Source organism: Ammospiza nelsoni, chromosome 1 (assembly GCF_027579445.1).
Source record: "Ammospiza nelsoni isolate bAmmNel1 chromosome 1, bAmmNel1.pri, whole genome shotgun sequence".
Classification (NCBI taxonomy): Eukaryota; Metazoa; Chordata; class Aves; order Passeriformes; family Passerellidae; genus Ammospiza; species Ammospiza nelsoni.
Window position 1 is genome coordinate 16,095,815 of NC_080633.1, and position 24,082 is coordinate 16,119,896.

The window sequence follows — 24,082 nt, forward strand, 5'->3', positions numbered from 1 at the left end:
GTACAAACTTGTGTTTCCTCCATGTCTCCATGGCAAGCTTCCTTTGGAATCCTAAGACTTGTCCTGCCTAGATTCATTGATGTGGAGAGAGGACCTCCTCCTCTTTCCCTCTTTGAAGTTGGTCTAAAAATAGAAAAGGGTTTCATTAAAATTAATTGTGGGTTTGGAAAAACCAATAGCACAAGCAAGTTCCTGAAAGAGGATACCCAAAGTGCCCTAGCGTGAGAGCTGCTGCAGGTTAAGGATGTGTTACTCAGCCTCCTTAACCTCCCACTTTCAGGGTGCTGCCAAATCCGCCCTCTCCTTCGTCTGGCCTCTCCTATAGCCTCATTTATCTTCAGTCCTTCCTCTCTTTTTTCTTTCTATAATCATCTTCAGCTTTCTTGCCTTTTTTTTTTTTCCCCAGTTTTCTTGTTGTTGTTGGTTTGGGCTTTTTTTATAGCAAATGCACTGGGTGGTGCAATTGAACAAAGTCAAACTCAATAAAGAAGACACCTCCTTCCTTATAGAGGCTTGCCGAAGTATTTAACTTCTGTGTAGTGTGGAAAAGAAACCGTGTATGAGCAAAGGTTAACTCTGCTAGCAGGGTTCCATATACATAGTTAAGATGCTAAGGAAAAGAAAATCCTATAGCGAGTCTAAACCCTTGCACATTCCAGAACGTCATTTGTGACATACTTTGGACAATTGTGAATGTCCCAGGAGAGGCAGCAAACATAAACCATTTAAACAAGGTAGTCAGGGCATCTTGATAATATAAAGAGAAAAGGAGTTGTATGAACTACTAATAAACACTGAAGCCTAAGGTGCATGTTTGTCCCGAAACTTTATAATGATGGTTTTGCCATTGACTTCAGTAAGCAAATAGTCATTACCCTGCAAATAATGAACTAAAAATCCATCTTGGGTCTCTTGACACCTTGAGACAGATTCAGCTCATCAGCTCCTAGTGCTGTGGCAGCTGGTTGTGTTAAAGGTGCTACTTGTCTCCTGAAAAACGAACTGACTGAAGAGGAGCTATTGGGCAGCACAGTTTTGCAAGAATTTCTTCCTTATGGATAAGAAATGAGTAATAAGTAGTCGTACCCAATTTTAGCAGTTACCCAACTCACACTGTGTCCCGGAGTACTTTAATACTACTGCCACTAACAAATTCTTGACGTTGTTGTCCTAAATTCCACCCGCGTGTCAGCTGAAGTTTAATTCAGACAATGTTTAAGCTCGTGGGACGCTGGTGACGCCCTCTAGGTGCGCATGGAAACATGAGGTGTGGGGAAGGGATTTCCCGGTGCCACCGCCGGGGACAGGCCATTGCCGATGGAGCAGGAGGCGGTCGCTGGCCGGGCTTGAGGCCGGGCTGGGATAGCGCAGCGCTTGCTCCCGCCGGGAAACCGAAATAGAAAGCGGCGCCGGGGCCGGCCCGGTCCCCCGCCCTCGGAGGGGCGGGCGGTGCTACCTGCGCCCTTGCCCGCCCCCGGAGCTCCGCGGCACCGGCGGAGCGGCGCGGCTGCGGGCGGACGGCGGCGCGGCTCTCCGGAGCGCCGGGGTGAGCGGGGCCGGCAGGGCAGGGGGGCCCCGGCGGGATGGAGCGGAGCGGAGCGGGACGGGACGGGACGGGACGGGAGCGGACGGGGCTGCGCTGCCGCGTTCGGGCTCCCTCCCGGCTGCCCTCGGCCTCCCGAGCCGTGTGCCGGGGTAGCCGGCGGGGCTGCGGCACCTGCCCTGTCCCCGGGGCTGCAGGGCAGGAAGGGGCTGGGGCTGGGCTCTGCTGCTGCTGCCAGCGCCGGGAGGGTCGCGGGTTTTCTTATTCCAAGTGAATATGTGAAATGTTGCTGAAATTGAAATTGTTGATATTTCTTGTTTCTTAACGGTAGAAGTTTCTTTTCAGAGGGATTGTGTTTTTCAAGTTCTGTTGAAAAGTTTTCTTAAAAGTAAATAAGGACTTTTTTTCGTTTCTAGTGTGTAGTCACTTGTCACTTAGACCAGAAAATTATTCTCTAAAAGCAGCACAAGAGATGTTTATTATGGGTGTATGATTATGTTGAGCCAGTCTGTGCAGGTAGTGGCTAGCTTTTTTTTTTTGGGGGGGGGGGGGGGGTAAGGGGTGTTGAGGTTTTTTGTCTGTGTGGTCTTGGTTTTTAAATTTTATTTTTATTGTAGATTTTGTTCAATTTTTTCCATCATTGACCTTTGATGCACAGAAAGTCTCGCAGGGGCTCAGAAGTCTGGGATCCAGCTACTCTTATTTAATATGGATATAAGAGTAGTCTCTGGCAGCACACTTCCTAGGCAAAAGGGGTTGGAAAGCTACGCAGAGACTAGAGAAATAAACCTTTGACTTACAAATTACTCATGTGGTGATGTTGAAATATTGGCAAAACTGGAGAAAGAGTCTTGTGCTTTAGCAACTGACTTAAGTGCTTGCATGCAGTTTTATTTTTCCACTGCAGGTAAACCCAGTTTTTTTAGCTGCAAATCTAAGTAAAGCATACTTACTGATGTAATTTCTTCATTAATCTAGATTATGTAGGATGATTTAGAATACTACATGAGTGCCCACCACTGATACTAGTGCAGAATTTTAGAGATCAATAGGAGGAATTCCCCATTGGAAAATGGACCTTTTTTTTTTTTAGTCTGTAGAGGAAGTATAATACTTTTGTAGTCTAGACACTGCTTTTATTGTGTAAACATTTAGTGATTAGAATTTGCTAGATATAGGGAGAAATAAAATCATTTAGGTTGGAAAAGATCTGTAAAATTATCAAGTCCAACCCAGCACTGTCAAGCCCACCACTAAACAGAGTCATGTCTACATGTATGTTTTTTTAATCCCCCCTGGGATGCTGATTCCACCACTTCCCTGGGCAGCCTGTTCCAGTGTTTGACAACTCTTTTAGTGAAGAAATTTTTCCTAATATTCAGCCTCTCCTGGCACAACTTGAAGACATTTCCCCTTTTTCCATCATTTGTTATTTGGGATAAGAGACCAGCTCCCACCTCACTACCTCTTCCTTTCAGGTAGTTGCAAAGGTGAAGGGTTTGCAGCTTTTGTCAAGCAGTAAAAGAACTGAGAATATGCAGATTATAGGCATGTCTTCATGTTATTCAGAACTTTTTGAGTAATCGTGAAACTGCCAAGAGTATTATTAGTATTGTGCTCCAGTTTGGGAACATTTTGAGGAATGAAGCAGAGCTGGCACTTCCAGAAAGCTACATTTGGTCTAATCTGTACAGATGCTTTGTGCATGAAAATGCTGTCAGGGAGTAAATTAAACTGTGGCACGTATTTGTCTTTATCCACAAAAGACCAGAGCATCTAGAGGCTCATGTTTTTCTTCAGAAAGTCCCTCAGGACTAGTTTGTAACTTTACCTGACTTTACACATGAGGTCTCTTGGTTCCTTTTATGACAGCACTGTTTCTTTTCATTTGAACCCCACTAATTCAGCATTAAATGAAAAAAAAAAAAAAAAACAGACAAAAAAAAAGAACCCTAAAAACCAACAAACCAATGAATATAAGTCCTGATCTGGGGAAAAATAAAAATCTCATTTCTATTGAAAAATAACCACGTTCAGGCTTTGTTAACAGCCTATAGCTTGGTCATGGAGCAAGTTGAGGTGATAGGGACTAGAAAACACCCACAGCATCTTTTCCTTTCTGTGATCTCTCTGAGCAGCCAGGATACAAAGCCTGGGGCCTCCCCCATCAAGTAGTGCTAGTGACCACAAAGTTTCCAACCTGGCTGCCCTTGTGCTGGGCTGTGGGTTGATCAGGGCTGGGTGAACTGGTGTAGAGTGCTGGTGAAAGTCACTGTGCCCATCTTGGGGAATGGGGGCTGGCAGAGCACTGCTCTGCCACCAGCACTCTCAGGTTTGGGTCTGAGTTTGAAAAGGAACAGACACTCCGTTTCCCTTTTCTGATGCTGCACCTGCCCTCCTCTCCTGCCTTTTGAATTTTCAGCACGTGGTCAGACTTCTTTGCCAACTCAGACACGTCATTTTACTTGGTTTTCTTCACACTAGAGCTGACGTAAATACTCTAACCCATGAGAAATATGTGCCACAAAGCTTCTACGTCCTTGTGGTGCGGGTAAGAAAGATAGTGATCATAACCAGAAACTGTACCTGGGTAAACACATTGCTCCATGGCCTCAGGGGACCGAGTCTGCTGCTTGTCCTTGAGATAAGGTTGTGTTTGCTGTTTTTCGTTTTCCCTTTTTTTTTTTTAAAGTGTCTTTTTGCCTAGTTGTTATCTTTTGCCCAAAATAGATGGTGCAGTGGATTACGAAAAAGGGAAGTGAGAGCTCTCTAAAGAGGGCATGCTGTAGTCAGTTCTGCTAAAGGAAAAGGAGGTCCTACTCTTTGCTTAAGCAAGCATGAGACAGAGAGAATAAAACTCAGGACCTAACCATGGAAAAACTATTTTTCACTACTACTTGGAAATCTGGATGATACAGTAGCTTGATTCTTTCTTGAGTTGTCATTGTTTTCTGCAGAAAAATCCCCTGTTATCTCAGCCTTGTGATTACTAGCTCTTCTTTCCGTGAAGCAAATGAGTACATATGAGTACAAACCAGTCCTTCTGCTTGAGCTGGTATGCAATGGCTTTATTTGTTTTGCTTTTTTTAATAGACTGCCACAGAACTCTGTGAAATTATCATCAGTGGTAAATACGGGTTCAGAAAAACGTGATGACTTCAGGGATTCTATTGAGACCTTTTTAAATGGTTTTGAGTGATGTAATCAGGTTAAATACAAGGTAAGTGCTCTTGACATTTATGTGTTGGAAACTATATGTGGCAGTATTTTAATGACTGACCATGCATACGTTTTTAACTAGAATATGTAACTCTCTGGAATAGAAAGGAACTTTTGGGGAAGTTGAACCCAGCTTGCTGTAAATCCATCCCAGCAAAATAGTTGCAACAGTAACCTAAAAAGTTATTGTTAGGATTAGTGGGAACAGAACAAAGTGTTGGAAACCACTTCAAAAGCTCATTGCTTTTATGATAGCTCAGTTTCTGACTTTCTTCTGAAAGTCAGGGTGAAAATTTCAGTTCAAGTCTAGTTCTGATCAGTTAATTGCAAGAAAAATATGGATCTTGTATCTCAGGTGGTGACAATTGTGCACTGTACAATGATACTAACAGGTGCCTATTACTAGTGGAATGACCTTCTTTGTGACCTTTCCTTCTTTCTGGATACATCACATAAATTGTCAATACAAACTTAAACATACCTAAATGAGAATGTTAATATCTCTCTTTGTCATTCTTTTCTAAACAATGAATTCCTTTGTTTGTATTGATGGTGCTCCTTCATTTTTGCATATCTTTCACAGTGATGTATTCTTACTGTACCTGTTCCTCTTAGGGAAAGCTTTATCATAAAAAATTCTGAGAGTGAGTGACAGGGGAGGTTAACTAGTAACTTCTAAATAAATTTGACTAGCAAATATGTCTCTGTTTTGTCTTTGCCCAGGATCCTAATTATGATTTTCTTCATAATACAAGTTATTAATGTTAAATCTGGATAATGATGAGCTGCTGGTCACTTCTGATAACTCCTTTTCATTCTTACTGCTAAAATAAGTGTAGGTGAAAAGTGTTTTCAAGTTTGTTTCTTTTTTTTCCAGGAGTGATTTTGCAAATTGGACAGTAATGGAGTATATGAGCACAGGTAGTGATAGCAAAGAGGAGATTGACTTGTTCCTAGCTGATCTAAATATGTCTGAGGTGATAGCCATCATGGAAAACCATTATCCAGGTGAAGACATTGCAGTCTATGAAGACAGTTTAATTACCATGTGTGAAGAGGCAAATCAAAATGATGAACGTGCAGAATCATTGCTGTTTTGTGAAGGGGAGGTCTCTTTGATGTCCTCTGTCAAATACGGGACTGTGGAAGACCTGCTTGCTTTTGCCAATCAGGTGTCTAACACTGCAAAGCAGTTTAAAGGATGCAGACAACAGGAATCTGGAATCCTCTTGAATATGGTATGTACATCTGTTTTCCTTCTACTTGGCATTTCATAGACTGTAGGAATTAGAAGTTTTTAATGATTCTAAATAAAGCTCAGCTCCAGAAGTAACAGGCTGGGGTTTCCTGTGCAACCCTGGGGCTGGAAGGGATCTCTGAGCCTATCAAGTCTAGCCCCTGCAGTCTCAGGCAGCTATGGAGAAAGGTTTGTTGTTCAGAAGGACCCACTCTGTTATCTCCTAGTGTCCCTGGAGGTCAGAAAACATTTCCCAGTGTTGAATACAAACTTGAGACAAGCAGTCAAAAAGCAAAATCTACAAGTCATTTTGTCCTTTCGGTACTTAAATGGGGCTTATAAAATCCACAACTTGCACAAAAAGGAGAGAGAGTGACTTTTTAGAAGGGTGAGTAGTGATAGGACAAGGAGGAATGATTTTAAACTAAAAGTGTAAAGATTTCTTTACTCTGAGGGTGGTAAGGCTCTGGAACAGACTGTTCAGAGAAATTGTGGATACCCCATCCCTGGAAGTGTTCAAGGCAAGGCTGGATGGGGCCCTGAGCAACCTGACCTAGTGGGTGACATCTCTTCCCATAATAGGGGAGTTACAGCTAGATGATCTTTAAGAGTCCTTCCAACCCAAGCCTATCTATGATTCGATGGACTATAATGGTTTACAGGTCTGGGAGACAGTAAGAGTCTTCTAGTGCCTTGTATTCATTAGTAAAATATTCATTATGCATACTGCCAAGAATAAAGATCTAGGATCTGACAATATAGTTCCTAAATTTGCTCTATCTGCACAAAATGTCAATAGTAGTAATCTAAGGAGAAAAAGCACATACTATGAAGTATGATTTTAAGAGTTACAATATTATGTAATATCTCACTCTCCTAAATTCAAGTACATAGATGTGTTGTTTTGGAATTTTAATTTTTTCCCTAAAATTGTTTGTGTTCTACAAGCATCTCTAGATATTAGTGTCATTAAACTTTTGTTTAAGATCAGTTGCTCTGGAAACAATCAGTCTTGCAATGGAATTCTGTTCATGCATGTTGATGTTGCTGCTGTATTTTCCTAAGATACTCTACATCTATCTTCTTAAATATCCTGTATATCATATATTTTATATGTAAACACTGGTTGCTTGAGGCTTACTGGTTACTTAGGTGCAAAATACCATAGGGTATTGCTTTATTCTGATTTGGAGGGAGCATTGCAGTATTGCAAAACAATCACTTTTCAACTCTGTAACATTGAAATGACACTCAGTAATATTAAATGTTCCCTATGCTTAGGGTAGGCACTGTTCTACATACTCATGGTTGTTTTGCTTGCATATTGTTTCTACAGATGCATACAATTGGTATGAACCCAGTACTATTAGGTGCACATGATCCCATTATGCAACTGAGGGTTGCAGGCAGGGTATTACCTGTGCATGCATTTCAGCAGGGGCACTGCTCTGGAAATTCCCACAGCATTTGGTTGGGGTCAGGAGTGTTTCTGACTGCCTGGTGACCCTCACTGTCTGCACCATGGCTTGCATCACAAAGGGTCTTGAAGTGCACAAGCTGGATTTCTTTTAGTTAGAACTGAACTGAAAGATGCATTGCAGCCACAGACAAATGTTCGCAGGGTCAGGCTAGGAACTAGTCCTAAAAGCCTCCTGAAAACATCAGTAGTGTGGTGGTTGTCGCTGTCTTGCTCTCCAGATCAGCTCTGCTCAGCGTCTCTTCCTTTCCAGGATAAGGTGTAACCCATATGGATTAGTTTCAACCCTTTGAAGTGCAGAAGTCAGCAAGCAAGATGTACAGATTGTTAGACATGTACAAATTGCTTTACCCTGGCTCTAATAAGTAGAGGGAAGGCTTGCTCTCTCTATCCTAAGCAGAATACTTTTTATTGAAGGACAGCCCCCTATGCCCCTTTGGCCAAAGTTTAAGAACTTATCCTCCCCAGATTTAGGAACTTAGAAGAATTAATTTATTTTGTGTAGCACAAATCACAAATGACAATTTTAGCAGTCAAGAAGGTACTTTCCTAATTGAAAAGCATGCAGGTAGATTAAGAGTGAAAGATAATATGTTGCACCTTAAATAGAAATCTAAAACAAATAATCTTCCTGATATGCTGTTATCTTAAAAAGAGTTGCTGAAGAGCTGAGTATTTGAGACAGACATGCAATGTGTGACAGACATGACAGACATGTATGTGTGACAGACATGCAATGATAAATATTCTTGATGTGATTTTACATCTCTTCAAGAATTTGATAAAGTAGCAGTAAGGAGATTAATGATATTCCAGATACTGGCTGAAATAATTAGAAGCATATTTATAGGAAATATTATTAATTTTGTAGCTGAGAGACTGAAGAAGCAACATGAGGGATCAAGCAGTAGTTGATGGCTGTAGTTGGGTGTTTGGCCTCTCTCTGTCACGTGCAGAGGGAGGGAACTGTTAGGGAAAAAGATTTAGAGTAAGATACTGACCTAGGTGCCCTGAATCCCTCCTTGCCTAGTTGGTGATACACAAGAAGCAAAGCTCCCAACATTACCCACCTAGAGGAGGCAATGTTACTCCCACTCTTCTTTTCTAAACTATGGTATAAAACTAGAGGAAAGTGGCTGGTAAAATCAAGGCAGACTTCTTTGACCTTTTACTAAGCAGCAGAAACTCCAGTACAAGATGGGAAATTAAACTCCTAGCAGTACATGTGATATAAGGAAATGCTGAAACTCTTGCTCACATTGTATAAGATAACCTATGAGTAACAAGTATGTGGCATAACAAGTTAACAGATTACAGGAAGGACAAACATGTGCAGGTAAATCTAATAACAAGAGGTGGGTAATTTCATTAACCCAGCTGCTGTTGTTGTTGTTTCAAGACAATTAATTGCAACTTACACTTCATAAGTTAGTCACTGGAGAGAAACGTGGATGCCTGGGCTGTGAATGAATGCCACACCTCACATGCTGTTCCCATTTAGTGTTACTAAATAAAGACTGCTAAGCAGATCATGTGCATCATACACATAAGTGATATGGGGTTTTCCCACCATATATATATATAAAATAAATTAGATTTGTAATGGTGTTAACTTCACTGTGGTTTTTTGTTATTTATTTAACTCCCCAGATCACACCCAAGAACGGGCGCTATCAAATTGACTCGGATGTGCTCCTGTTTCCATGGAAGTTGACTTACAGGAATATTGGTTCTGATTTTATTCCTCGGGGAGCTTTTGGGAAAGTGTACTTAGCCCAAGACAGAGAGACCAAGAAACGAATGGCATGCAAATTGGTATGTTAGCTCAGTGCTTTTATCTCTGAGCAAATATTGTATAACATACTACTTACGGTCTATTTTCAAATATGTCTGCATCAAATTCCACTGTTGGCTGATGATCATCTGGGTTTTGTTGGCTTGAACAAGGTGGAGAAAATATACACTTCTGTTAGCTTGTTTAATTTTTTTTGCTCTAAAGCTGCAAATGTTTCAGCATTTTGAAAGTTATCTAGAAGTGTGTGGAACTGGCACATGGCCTGTTGTGCAGAGTGGATTTTCTACTTGTCCTGCTGGGGTGAAATATCAGAGTGAAATCTTGTCCCTGCTGAAGGAGCTAGTAAAACCCTGCTGCTGCAGAAGTTTTAGGCTCTTGTCCTTTAACTGAGGTGCTCAGACTTCAGTTTACTCCAGTGCCATTAAAGTCCCTGAGAACTCAGTATGTGCGACTCCTACTGTGTTTTGGGCACTGATGGGGTTAAGGTTGTGAGATGCCTCAAAAGAACTGCTGAGCGCTGTCCTACTTTTATGCAAGCCAACATTTTCTTTCAGCTGTGCCTTTTAACATACTATTTGGAATTGAGCAGTAAATACTCAGAGCCAGTAAAAGCTCAGTTGAGACATTGCTCTATATCCCCCAGCTCATTAATAAGTACCTGTATTAATTCTGTGTGTCAAAGAGTTGGGCAGGCAGCTCTGTGTTCTTCCCCTGCAGCCTGTGCATCCACGTGGGGACAGATTGTTTGCTGCTCCTTCATAACCCACTGCAGAATTAAAGTATCCTAATATTTCTGAAAACACAAACAGTATTTCTCCTTGAAATAAATGAGCCTCTTATTTGGTTCACAGACACAAGTCCAAGGGAAGAAAACTAAACAGAGCTGTAGTAGCTTTTCTGTGTGTAAGCAAACACTGCTTTTATTGTCTCAGCAATCTGCTGTCAGTACTTTTTAAAGAAATATCGTGCTGCTGGCACTCCCTTCAAAGCAGCTTTCATTTCTTGTAAGCCATAAACCAGTGCTGATAAGGACTGAATTGAGGTCAGTAATGGGCCTGAGCACTGCAAGCACTGATCCACCTGTCAGGTGGGTGTGTAGTTCTGGTAGTGCAGATGAGTGCACAAAGCTAATGGAAAAAGCAGTGGGAATTTTATCTCCTTCACCGGGAAGTTTGCATAAAGCTTTTGCGTAATCACTGGATTTTGACGGGAATAACTCTTGCTACACTGCTTTTTCTGGAAGATTGCACTTTTTATTTGGGCATGATTCCAAAATGTCTCTCATCTTCTAACAGGATGTCTCTCAGCTGCAAAGGAAGAAAAGTCACAGGAGCAAAGTACAGCTGAGTATTTTAACAAGTGGATACAAGTGCTATACTTCCTTCTTTTCTGTTATTCTATAGGCTAATTAGTGTCCACATGGATAACTTGTTTTTGTTGTGAATAACTGTGGTTTTGTTCCAATGTCCTAGGTCCCAGTGGAGCAGTTCAAACCATCAGATGTTGAAATACAGGCATGTTTCCGTCATGAAAACATTGCTGAATTATACGGCGCTATTTTGTGGGATGAGACAATCCATCTCTTCATGGAAGCTGGAGAAGGAGGATCTGTAATGGAAAAGCTGGAGAGCTGTGGGCCTATGAGAGAGTTTGAAATAATTTGGGTGACAAAGCATATTCTGAAAGGACTTGACTTTCTCCACTCAAAGAGGATTATCCACCATGATATCAAACGTACGTCTGTGGGGTTCCTTGGGGTGCTTTCTGCTCCTGGCTGGGCTGGGGCCTGGGGGAAGAGTCCCTGGGACTGAGCTGGGGCACACAGCCCTACATCCCTGAGTGGGAGGGATGGATAATGCCTAACAAATGGCCAGGCTGGGTTCTGGAGGTAATAGTTACTTACACTATTTATTAATTCACTCCAGCAGAGAGGGTAATTAGAAAGTCGTAGATCCTATGCCATCATGAGCAACTCAATTTAAATAAAAACCTAAAGAGTGAAGTTATCAGTCTGTGTTCAGCTGGAAGTTTCCTGCTCTTAATATAAATTCATTCTGAATGTTTCCATGCTCACCTTCATCTTGCACCTTCTGTTAGGTTTCACATTTCTACACGGCTGTTCCTCAGTCTGAGACACTTGAGAAGTAAATACATAATTTGTGCTGTTTTTTTTCTTTCAACAAGTACAGAAAATTTTAATATATGTTTGCTTTTTAAAATCTCTGGATATTACATCTATAAATAATCAAACATATTGATATTAAGTCCAAATTAAATACACTGGTATTGAAATGCTTTAAAATTCAATTTTAATGTGTTGCATAAGTAATGCAACACATTTAAATTAGTATTAAATGCTGTTTCTCCCAGTACCATCTTGGCCCACAGATAGATGCATCTCTGTGAGTTTATTTAGCTAAACTTGGGGGTTTAAAGTAGAAGTATTCAGACTGAAGCATTCCAATAGTTCACAGAAGATGATTGTTAGAATTTGCTAAATTTTTATCTCAGTTTTGCGTTTTTGGGTTTTTTAATTTAGTATGGGCCAGTACTTTGGATGTAAGCCTTTGAGGTTCTGACAGCTACAAAATTACTTATTTTTCCCCTTAATTTTTCCATCTCATTTGTAGTAAGAGTCTTTCTTATGGGTTTATCTTAATTGGCAGTAACAAAGACATTAATTAAACAATCTAAAAACCAAAGCAGCCCAAAGCCTACTACATCTAGGTAGTGAATAGGAGAACCAGCCCATTGTGAATGTGGTGGATATGAGTGTATTTCACTTTTTCCAGCCTGTCCCCATGTTGGTGGATGCAGGGCAGATGATGAGGCAGATGGGGTTGCCTGGGGCAGATGTGGTTGCCCAGAGGTGCCTGGGGTGAGCCCTGGCCATGCTCCTGCCTGTTTGGTGCCAGGGTGAGCTGGGTACACCAGGTCTGAGGTGGAGCCATGCTCACTGCCTGGCAAGACAACCTCCAAGCAGGGAGCAGTGTGTGTTTTCCCTCCCCAGGGGGAATTAATAGAAAAGACTTTCCCAAAACCTCTGATTTTTTCCTCACTCCATCTGCTGCTTTTGAGTTGCAGTTGAGTCTGTTCTGCTGATACAGAAGATGGGGATTTTATTGAGAGTAAAAAATGCCCTGAACAAGGAAGGGGAGGAAGACATTCTGTTTCTTGGGAGGTGTTCAGTGCTGCCTCTCCTTTAAACCCTTGGTTGGAGAGCAGTGAAACCATCATGCTGTTTGGTTGAGGGAGCTTCAGTCCAAAATGAGCTGCAGCTGGGGCTGGGTATGGTCCCAGGGTATGGTCCCACTGCACTGTGGCAGTGTGGCCCTTTGGATGATCTATTATGGGACGTTTCAAATCCATATCTTCAAAGTTATCCCTAAAATGACAGATTTACGCAGTCTGTAGCACTGGTAAGGAGGCAGCTGTGTGAAGCATTGCTCCAGGAATCAGAACTGCTGAAATCAAGTCTGCCCTCCCACTCGGTGGTCATGGTAGGCACTATCAAGACAGAAAATGGCTCACAGTTTCCTGTAAGGGAAATGTGTTTCTGTTGTGTAACTTGGAGACTTCATTTTACCACATCTTCTGAAACAGCAAACAAGAATTTCTCAAGGCTCACACTGAGCACTACATTCTTAAATATTTGATCAGAATTGCAGCTGCAAACAAAGCCTCTGAGTACAAAGCTGTGCCTTAGGCAGAATTTTATGAAGGAAAGTAAATTAAGCTCCTAGATACTGCTGCAGTTCTGAGGGAGTTTGAAATGCTCAGTCTTCTCTTAATTTTACAGCCATTGTCTGTCCTCTGTTGTCATGCTGAGCTGCTCTCACGGACCAGTGCAGGTGACTGGTGTGGCTGCTATGGAGGGATCCTGGTTACTCTCTGTTTACAGTCTTCACTTAAATTGTTACTCTAGAAAAACCTCTTGGTGAGCAACAGTTGTGCTGTTTCTAGCCAGAGCTGCGCAGCATGATCTCCACCTTGGAGACCCTTAAACATCTTCAGAGCACTGTGCTGTGGTGCCTACCAGTCTTCTGCCTTCCTCCTCTACCCTCACCTGTTTTCTCTCTTTGTCTTTTTTAAAATTTTAAGCTAAGAAAATGACAAAACATTGGCTCTTTTACATAAACCAGGCCAGTTTGTTTTTAAGATACAATTTAAAATCCAACCAAATCATTACCAGACCTATTTTGGCCAGAGGGATATTTGCTGTAGAGAGTGGTTGTGCTAATTTCTCTCCCTTTTCAAGCAGGCATCTGAATGAAACAGGAGTGTTGTAAAATAAATACCAAACATGCCAGACACTTAAATGATGTAATTTTTGGTTTTCTTTTAGCGAGCAACATTGTCTTTATGTCAACTAAGGCTGTTTTGGTGGATTTTGGCCTAAGTGTTCAAATGACTGAAGACATTTACTATCCCAAAGATCTTAGAGGAACAGAGGTAAGAAGCTGAAGGGACAAAAGCCCTTTTATTGCATTAGTCCTATGGTTGTGGTGTTTAGGCTCAAATTTGAAGCTGGAGGGTTAGAAGCATGGGTAAAATAGTTACTATAAAACCTATAAAAACTTACAAATATTAATAGAGTCTCAATTATATTTTTATTTTCAACTTGCTGAAGGGAATGCTTTGAAAGCCATGTCATTTTCTCTGCAGTCTAAATTGTTAGCAATTGTTCACTGAAGTCAAGCAGTACTCTGAGGAGGGTTGTTTGCAATGTTTCAGCCGGTGATCAGAGACACTTCAAACAGGAATCTGTTCTTTGCTCTAGCAAAGATTTCTTCTGAGATACTCACTATGGACTGGGGTGACCTGTTCAACACCGTACTTGGATTCCTCCTCCTTCAAAACCACGAATGTACAGATGTCTGGGTTTCATCTCTTAGCCCTTCTAAGCTCTGTTCCCCATCTACATGTAACCCTTTGGTTCTTCAGAGGTTGTGCATGGCAAGGTTCATGATTATCTGGTAAAATTGCTTAGACATTACAGTAATGGAGATGGGGTCCTTTTAAATGGTCTCAGTGACTTTTTGATTCTGCACACCCCTTGGGCTGCATTCCTGCAGAGGTGTTTCCAGGGCTGGAGTTTTAGCAAACAACCAAGCAACAACAATTAGCTTGGACAGCTGCTGCAGATGTGGCATTTGTGCTCTCTGTTGCTGGAGGAGATTGTTTACAGGAAATGCTTTAGCTGAGATGTTTGCACTTACCCTTTTAATAGCCTTCCACATGTGTAAAGAGGAAATCCCTGTGTAACTGACAAAAAACATTTCACTTTTTACAAGGGGAGGATAAATCAAGCTTTCGCAGAAGGTCAGGTTTGTTTGTTTATTTTTTCAAGATGATTGAGAAAGCACTTGAATATTTGTTTTCACTGTCTTTCTAGTCAGGGCAGTTAAGAGCTTAAAATGCTTGCTGAACTGGAAGCAGCCTGCTTTCTGGCACTTCATGCATGACCTTTGTGGGGTTTTTACTTTGGTTTGGGGCTTTTTGTTTATTCAAGGGGGTTTTGTGTGCTGTTAATAAGAGCAGTGGTGGGTATGAGTTGGTAGGGTATTTCCCAGTGATGGAAATGTGTGTAAACAGGACGTTTCCATGATTGTGGAGCAGACTAGTGAGGATCCACTTCTGGGTCTTGAAGTACAGGCCAAGGTTGTGTTAGTAAGAACAAGTGGAAAGTGAAAACATTTCAGTGTTTGCCAAGTGAAAAACCACTTAGCTTTTTATTTAATAGGAGGAGAATTCCATGCACTTTAACACCTGCAGTCCTGTTCTCAGAAAGCTGATAATCCCCCAACCCTGAAATACAGCCATGTTTGGTGTTTGCTGTCTCAGGGGAGCAGCAATCCTGCTGCAGCATTGTAGCCAGAAATGAGTTTGGAAAGACACTGGGAAAGGAGATTTTCAGATACCAGTGAAAGACTTGCAGCTAATGTTTCTAATGCTTATGTAGGTTTTTCTGCTCACAGTCTTCATTCTAGGCATCTTCCTCTCCACAGTGTTTAATCCTGTCACCCACAAATGCCCTCTGTAGTCTGGCTTTCTTGATGATTTTTTTTTTTCAAAGTAAGATCTAACTCTCCAAAGTCCTCTTGAGTTTTGCACCCTATATTATGCAGCCTTATGAAGTGGTGCAGTTGTCCTGCTGTTCCTGCATGAAATTGTGCAACCCCTGGCTGGGGCTCTGTCCCTGCCAGCAGCATTGTGCCAGTGAGCTGGCTGGTTTCTCTTACATCTGCTCTTGGCAGGGACTTGTGTCCTTGAGGGAAGTGGCAGGTGGAGTAACTTTTGTCCTGTGCATGTTCTCTGGGAGTTAGGATTTCTATTCACTTCTATAGCACAGGAAGTCTGAATGTAGTGAATCTTCTTTGTGTTTATAAAACATGAGTAGTTACATTTCTGGCCAAGGGGATTGAAAGACAGTTAAATTTTGTTTAGATGGTGTAGTGTGAAAAAAACTGGTGTTCCTGCTTTTGTGTACAAGTCATGCAGAACATTAAACTGTGGTTGTTATGAAACTGCTCTGCAGGAAATACTTTTCCTAGGCAGTTGCTACACTTTCTGTTATGCTTCTGTCACTTTGTTAAAATATGTAAGCTTCAGTTACAACCATTTGAGGGTAAAAAGTTGTCTCTAAAGTTTATTGAGTGTGGAAGGTATGATTAATTTTCAGGAATGCTAAACTAAAACTAGTGCAGCATGAGGAAAGGACTGGTTTTTAGCTGGGCTGTGACTGGTCTGACTGGCAGGCAAGTGCCAGCCCACCAGTCAGAAGGAATGAGAATGGGAAGTTATTAATGGCTTGAGCTGTCTGCTTTGGTGACAGCAGACTTTAGACCAGTCTGAAATTAGAGCTTTGGAGCTCATTTTTGATTTTTGTCACTGTGCAGTCAAGGTGCATCTTGAGCATTTTCTCACCTTAACTGCAGACAGGATCTTGTTCCAGCATTCTTTTTTGAAGGCAGCTGCTGCTTGCTTATGTAGATTTCACTCAAGTTGCACTGTATTTGCCAAAGACTTCTTTTTACAAAATAAGAACTTCTGTTCTTTTCTCCTTATGAGACTTAAAGGTGGAGGGTGCAGATCCACTGATTCTCTTGTAGCCCTGAGGAAAGCAATGGATAAGTCAGTAGCAGCTGCAGACACCTGCTGAGGCTTTGCACGCACTTCCAATCACAAGTTCTATTTGCAGATGGGGAATGTAATTTACTGGGAATTTTTCCTTGGAATCTGGTGAGCCCTACAGCCATTCTCAATCTGTGATAATAAGGAGTCAAACCATGTGGTGATGACTTAACTTCCTGCCCTTGTGTGAGTTAATGGCTTTTAATGTGATTCTTTGTGTCAGGATGACTTGAACTAATTAAAGTTTGTTTGAATCCTTTAGAGGGAAATTGGGTGAGGGAAAAGTAGGAACCAGAAGCAAATATGGTAGCTTGCTAACCCAGTGTGCTGTGGGCTGTGCCTATGTGGTGTTGAAACCTGCTCCCCAGGCCAGTGGCAGTGGCAGAGCTGTGCAGGGTGTGCCTCCTGCATCCTGCCTGTCTGGTTCTCCTCCAGCTGCACTCTGAGCTGCCTGTTGCTGGCAGAAGCTTCCAAGATCCTTCTTTAGACTCTTGGCAAATCCAAATGTTCAGCGAAATGTTTGGATGGAAACTATTTTGGTTTCCATCAAGAAATATTAGAATTTTTGGTTTGGAAAAAGGTTAGAAGGGGGATTCTTGTCTTCCTAGGTGCTCTGGGGTAATCTGGTGCAAAGAGCACCTAACTTTTAATTTATGCATTACCTAGACCTGGCTTGTTCCTCATCATCCCATGTCTCAGGATAATGCTCCATTGTGCAGGTTAGTCGATAAGAAGGGGGAGTAAAGAAGACAGGCAGGCGTATATCTGTCAGTTCTGCTCTGAAGGGTTGTGTAGAATTCTGTGTAACAGGGAGCTGAGGGGAGGACTCCTACCCCCATCTGAGCCTGGGGTAGTCCACGCTCTCTCTTTAGCTCGTGCCCAGCCATTGTTCAAGCAGGATGTAGCTGTCTCAGCAGTGCCCCACAAAACAAACTGGCAATTCAGGCTGCTCCTTTTGCTGTGGAGGGATGAGGCTTCTGCTACTCATCTGAACAAGGCAGAGCCATGGCTTGAACCTCAGCCTCTCACAGCTCAGCTAAAGCCCATAGCCACTGACCTATGGCCAGTCTGAGGAGGCCAAACCTGGAATATGAGTTTGTCCAGGTACTGTCTCTTTGTTCTACTCTGCGTATGAGTACAGCCAATCTTATTTCCCAAATGTTTCTTGCAGGTTCACTACTATGCATCCCTTCAGAGCGGGGTTTCCAGGATCACAAAATACCATTGAGTCATCTTTGGTTGTTGTTTTCCCCTGTTGAGTAATCTTTTATTATTTTTTTGCTATTTTTCACAGATTTACATGAGCCCTGAAGTTATCCTTTGCAGAGGCCACACAACAAAAGCAGACATCTACAGCATGGGAGCTACTATTATTCATATGCAAACGGGCATCCCACCCTGGGTGAACAGATACCCTCGTTCTGCATACCCCTCCTACCTCTACATTGTGAGTGTGCTTAGCAGAGCCAGCTCACTATCAGCTGCAGGGCTTCCTGTACTCTTGTTGAGAAAACTCCAGTTGTATAAAAACTATCAAAATATTTGTCAGAGATGATATCATTCTTTTTGCTTCGGGGGAGGGAGGGAGGGAGGGAGGGAGGGAGGGAGGGAGGGAGGGAGGGAGGGAGGGAGGGAGGGAGGGAGGGAGGGAGGGAGGGAGGGAGGGAGGGAGAGAAGAAGTGGGTTTTGCTCTCTTAGGGGAAGACAGAGACTGTGCTGGAGTTGTCTCTGTGATTTGTATTTCAATTTACAGGCCTTGGGTTTACTGGAATGACAGGGTTAGATCACTGTGAGACTTGATTGAAACAAGCCCATCTGTCTTCTACTTGTCTGTTTTCCTTAGAAGTTGCAGATAAAAACTGGAGCCTGGCAGATTTGATTTTTTGACTCTTCCAGTGTGGTATAGAAATCTGGTGAATTTGCATTGCACTGGATTTTAGGCTTACTTGAAGTTTCTTTGAGTTTTTAAATTTATTATAAAATCTGATTTTTAAAAAGTGGGTGTTGTGTAGTTGCATGTTCTGTTCTAGTTGATCAGCCCTACTTAGGGAGGTGATGAGTCCTAATTGGGGAATTCCCAGACCACTCATGTGGTTATCCATGACTTCCTCTTTCACTGTTTTTGGAATAACTGTTTCCATGGTCTTTTTTTATTCCAACAGATACACAAGCAAGCTCCCCCTTTGGAGGATATTGCTGAGGACTGCAGCACTTCCATGAGAGAGTTGCTGGAAGCAGCTCTGGACAGGAACCCTAACCACAGGCTGTCTGCAGCTGACCTGCTGAAGCACGAGGCCTTGCACCCACCCCCGGAGGAGCAGCCACGGTGCCAGAGCCTGGACTCGGCGCTCTTTGAAAGGAAAAGGCTTCTTGCCAGGAAGGATCTGCAGCTGCCAGAAAATATCACAGGTATTGGGATCAGCCTCACCTGCCTTGCACTTTGTAGACTTTACTTTGTGTCAAATCTTGATTTGAGTGAGTGGTAAGGAACCAACGAAACTCACAGCACATCTGGAAAGTGACCAGTGAAAATCCCAGTCGGATGAGATCAGACCCTGAGGTCAAGGATCTGTAAAACGCCCATTGACCAGTGGGGAGGAACCTAGCCTGACTTCTGTGAGCTCCTGAAGGACTGGCTCTTGGAAAAGCATGGCAATCATTCAGGGCACTTCATGAAGTATAGATTGCTGTCCCAAATGGACTCAATTTGACACTGTACTAGAGATGTTTTATGGACCCTTGATTTGTAAGCAATGACAAAGTCCAACAACCACCAACAAATCCAACACTTTTTGCCTTTTTAAGGAAAACACACACACAAAGCCATAACTAATGTTGCTGAGTATCAGCAGTACAAGCCCTTTGTTTTAAAACTAAAAATGACTGTGGGATAGAATGCTGTTGCCTTTGTGCATTAGTCAGTGCTTAATGAAGGATACTACACAAACTAGGTAGGAAACAGCCCTTTCAAGCCCAAGTGAGATTTAGTGCCAACAACCTGCCAACAGGCTTCAAAATGCTTTTCTTCTACTTACTTAATACATTAGGAGGGTTCTGACAAGAGGCATTGAAAGACTCTTCCCAGACAAGTGGTTCATTTAATTGGAATAAATATTTCAAAAGATATCTGTGCAAAATTTTGGGTACTGTAATGCATAATTGTTGCAACAAATTCACTGAAAAAAATCAGTCACAGTTTTTGAATTTAGAATGGCATTGTACCTTCTGGATTTTGCCTTGGGGATGCACAATCCTTTGACCAGCTCAGACCATTTGAATCAATTCTTTTGAAAATGAAGAGAATATTGGATCATTAAACTTGGACTTTATTATAGGTGCTTGAGTCTCAAAGACACTCATTATACAAGTATTCAGGGGAATTCTGTCATTGCAAACCAAATCTGTCTTTTCAGACCTTGATTTAAAAAGAATAAAAAATCTGAAACGGATGGTGCTGTATTTGTTCTCTACTGTCACATCCAGACAAAGATGATGTCCTGTGTTTAGATAAAAATTTCCCTCTGAGGAAGCAGAATTCTCAGATGGCAGAAAGTTTGCACCGAACTCTCCTTTAGCACTATAGCTCAGAGGATGAGAAAGCTCTGCCTAACTGTCCCAGCTGATGGAGACCTTTTTTTTTAAGTAGTTGAACACACTGTTTGCAGTTGCAAACTGCTTCTCTTTCTTTGTCCTAGAACTGTGGGTTGGCTTGTTAGATTTTATTTTATTTGAGGTTTGACTTATGTTGTACTGAAAATTTTTCTAAGCCACATATTAATAAGATCAAATAACAGGCAAAATATTCCAGTAGTACTGACAAATATGAAAATGGACTGATACAGCTATTTTTACAGTAATTACATAGTTTCTCTATTTTCTTTTTAGATTCCTCATTGTGTAATGGGAGCGTGGAAGAGTCAGACCTGCTGAAGAGACAAAGATCTCTCTACATAGACCTTGGAGCTCTAGCTGGTTACTTCAATATTGTTAGGGGACCACCAGCCTTAGAATATGACTGACTCAGTAACATGTTATGTTGATGAGTCAGAAATGGACCTCTACCTCTTCAAACTTGGTTTTAAGACTTGATTTTCCAATTTGTACATAAAACTATTGCCATTATAGGCTGTCAAATGTGAATAGTGTTTAATTGTACAGATGATTAAGCTAAACCCTTAGGGGGTCTGATAAGCTGATCCCAAGCAGTGATGTTTGTGTGTCTGCTGGTTGACCAACAAGAAGATGGCAAAAAGAACACTGCTGCTGGGAATGTCTTAATCCAGGATATCTTCCTGTGCTGGGCCTTGCACTTTTGTAAAACTTGTATTATATGCTTGCAAATAATGTCAGGAAAAAATATAATATAATTTAGCATGTGGGCTGTAAGATTCAGTCTTTCTGAGCTGTCCTTAGAAAATACATTCCTGCCACCTCCCACCCCCCAGAAAAAAAAGGAAAAAAGAAGTCCTTGTTTTGACCAGTTAAATACTGGTTCAGTCTTTTTTTGTATTTAAGACTTGGTCATTCTTGGTCTTTAAGATTTGGTCAGCCTCTAGGCATTCTTAATGAAAATTAAGAATATCTGTAGGGTCAGATTATCACTTGTTTGCAGATGTGTTTTAACTTTGCATCTTTCCTGGGCAGTGGGAGCTAAGAAGGAGGCTGTCCCCTTCTCTGTGGGTCAAGGGAATCTTTCCCTGGCAGTATCAGTCAGCTTTGGGATTTGCACAAGTTACCCTGGCAAAGTATGACAGTGACTTCCTTACTATGTTACAACTACTGCAAGGGTATCTATGATAGTTTTCAAGGGTAGATCAAATGTTAATGCTCTATTGGTAACAGTGGGCAGGCTCCTAACTCTTGCTTTTTAATACTTTAAAATTGTACACTTGTATAATTGCTCTGAGTGCTATGGTTTGGAAAGTGTGTCATTAGTGACAAGCAGTGTTTATGTTCCTATGGAAATGGAATTATATTGTTCTTGCTGTGCCTCATACATTTGAAACATGATGTTTTGGATGATAGTAAAACTATGTAAACTGCATAGTTCTGTACATCCCATGGGATGAGAACGTAAACTTTTATAAAACTCTTTCTGATGCTTAGGATGACTCTTTATAAGCATTTGTGTTAAATGGCATACTGTGTATGTTGTACACTGAATCTTTTCTGAAGCACAGTCTCTTTTTCATGTCTGTTATTTAATGCTGCTCCTCTCTAACACATGGTCTTAAACACATGATTTCTAGTTTGATACTGATATGGTCAAATGAATAAATCCAGCTCAGTGCCTTGAGATGTGGTTGTTGTTCCTTCACCTTCAAACACAGCATGGGGCTGCAGCTGCATTTGGGCCAAGACCCCTACCATGGCCCAGGTACACTGCAGGCATCACCCCACTTGTTGGGAAGTAGGGTGAAGGTGATTGCTGATGGATTTTGGACTCTGGTAATGGATGGTAAGTATTTCTGGCAGAATCTCCTTCTCACACCCCAACATTCCTTATGGACTGCCTGGATGATGCACAGTAGTTGTGTACAACATGGAGCACTTCAGTCTTGATGTTAATTGCTGCCAAAAATGCTGTTGGGAATAACCCACTTGCTCTAGTGCTTGGTGCAAAATCTCTAGATAACAAGTTGCTTGGAGGAGAGCTGTGTGAGGGAGCCCTCTTAGTATTTATACTGACTGTAGTGATCAGGATATTCAGGAATCAGACTTTCCCTTGGCTAACTTAAGGAAAACATGATTGATTTGGATAACATAATGGTTTGGATGGTCACCTTTGGTTTCAGAGACCTGTGTTCAATTTTATGATCTTTTACTGATAGCTTTTGATCTTTAAGGAGATTAATAGAATTAGTAGGAAGCAGCTTTTCACATAACTGGAGGTGGGTTTATAATCTCTCCCCCAGTTTCCTTTCTATAAAATTAAGGTGTTTATTCTTACCAGACAATTGCATGGGGTTATGCAAATGCTTTTCAAATGCCTGTATACTTCAACAATGAGATCATGTCAAAATTGCAGCCTGCTAGGGGTCTTTTACCTTTGCTTTGCATTTTTTAAAAATGTTACACTGACTTTTCTTCTATTTTTTTTCTGTCATGCCATTCTCCTTTCCCCCACCCAGTTAAATGTTTCAGCATGGAAATCTGCAACTGGAGACACTGTTTAATATAGGCTCACTATTTCATATTTGGGTTTATTTCTGGCTGTTATATAGCTTCATACTAAGAAAGTAGTAAGTGACCAGGTTATCCAAAATAATTACCGTGTGTATACTGCCAAACATAAGTAATAGGGTTTGGCTGGCTTAACCAATAGCTCTTTATAGATACATCCACATGTCTGAACAGTACGAGGTCTTCAGGATAATTATCACTTCAGAGGACTGGTACACAACCAACAAGCAGCTGTTCAGGTATGCTGAACACCAAGCATTGCTTCCAGCTCTGTCAGCTTTCTAATAGCTGGGGACTGTTTCTCAGGTGAGCCTTAGGCTGCAGCGTAGCAGGAATTTCTCTCTGGAGCAATACATCACATCCCAAACATCCCACATCCCTCAAGCGTATCCCACAGTAGTGATCCCTGTGTTGTGTCCACTTGTTTATACCAGCACCTGGGGAATGAGGTCAGGGAAATGAACTGGGTTAGAAATATCGTGGGAGGGGGAAGATGACTCCTCTAATCTGGTTGCCTGAGCAGCTGTGTACTCACAGCAGCTGAGGCTGGAGGTGAGGGGGAGGGAATGAAAATGGATGGTGGGAAAACCCTGTGCTAGTAGCACAAGTCCCAGGGTCTGGCTGGTCAGTGCTGAACCATGGGATTTTGCAAAGGATTTGTCTCTGTTTATGTTGATTTTGGGTGTGTAGTTTCATTTTCTCTTGAGGGAATACTGAGACTCATGCTAAACTGCAAAGGAAAACACAAGTGCAAGGGGAAACCCACTGCTCACAATAACTGATTGTGCTGGTTTTGGTTGGGGAAGAGATAATTTTCTTCACAGTACCCAGCTCAGAGCTGTTTCAGCATTGTGCTGGGAATGGTGTTGATAACAAGGGATGTTTCTGTTGTTGCTGAGTGGGGCTCACAGTGTCAAGGCCTTTTCTGCTTCTCTCACTGTCTTGCCAGGGACAAGCAGGAGTTAGGGGTGCAGCAGGAGCTGGGAGGGGACACAGCTGGGACATCCCTCCTGACCCAAGGGATATTCCAGGCCATGCAATGTCAATCTCAGTGAATAAAGCTGGGGGAAGGAGGGGAAACATTCTGGGTGATGATGTTTGTCTTACCAAGTCACCATCACATATATAATGGAGCTCTGTTGTCCTGGAGATGGCTGAACACCTTTCAACCCATGGAAACTGGTACATCAAATCCTCATTTTGCTTTGCTCATGTGCACAGCAATTGTTTTACCCTTGGGCTGTGTTTATCTAATCCATGAGTTTTCTCACTTGTACCATTTCAGTTCTCTCCCTCATCCTGCCAGAAGGGAGTGAGTATTTGGTTGCGTGCTGAGGGTAAATCACAACACTGATGAAATTAGGGAGTCAAATGTGCCTTTTATTCTCCTGGGATTAGCAGGTTTCTTATCTCAGCTGTGACCCTGGGACTGAGATCACTGTGACGCTCCTCAGCAAGGCTTCCTGATGTTTGGAAGTTTGACAGAAGCTGCAG

The 24,082-nt window shown here is 42.0% G+C and overlaps 1 protein-coding gene across 1 annotated transcript; it reads left to right on the plus strand.

Annotated features, from left to right (window-relative positions):
• Positions 1-1,407: 1,407 nt before the first annotated feature.
• On the plus strand, positions 1,408-21,701 carry MAP3K8 (mitogen-activated protein kinase kinase kinase 8). The gene is made up of 9 exons (XM_059474935.1): positions 1,408-1,546; positions 4,637-4,763; positions 5,640-6,000; positions 9,127-9,291; positions 10,744-11,005; positions 13,617-13,723; positions 17,700-17,852; positions 18,568-18,814; positions 20,291-21,701. Exons 2-9 carry the CDS (start codon positions 4,729-4,731, stop codon positions 20,422-20,424), a joined length of 1,464 nt encoding a protein of 487 aa, XP_059330918.1. The 5' UTR covers positions 1,408-1,546; positions 4,637-4,728; the 3' UTR covers positions 20,425-21,701.
• The last annotated feature ends 2,381 nt before the right edge of the window (positions 21,702-24,082 follow it).

What these genes read in the sequence shown, in the direction of transcription:
- MAP3K8 (XM_059474935.1), top strand. Translation starts at nt 4,729, where the DNA reads ATGGTTTTGAGTGATGTAATCAGGTTAAATACAAG. An exon ending in GTAATCAGGTTAAATACAAG is followed by an intron (nt 4,764 to 5,639) that starts GTAAGTGCTCTT and finishes TTTTTTTTCCAG; the next exon opens with GAGTGATTTTGCAAATTGGA. An exon ending in ACCCCTCCTACCTCTACATT is followed by an intron (nt 17,853 to 18,567) that starts GTGAGTGTGCTT and finishes TTATTCCAACAG; the next exon opens with ATACACAAGCAAGCTCCCCC.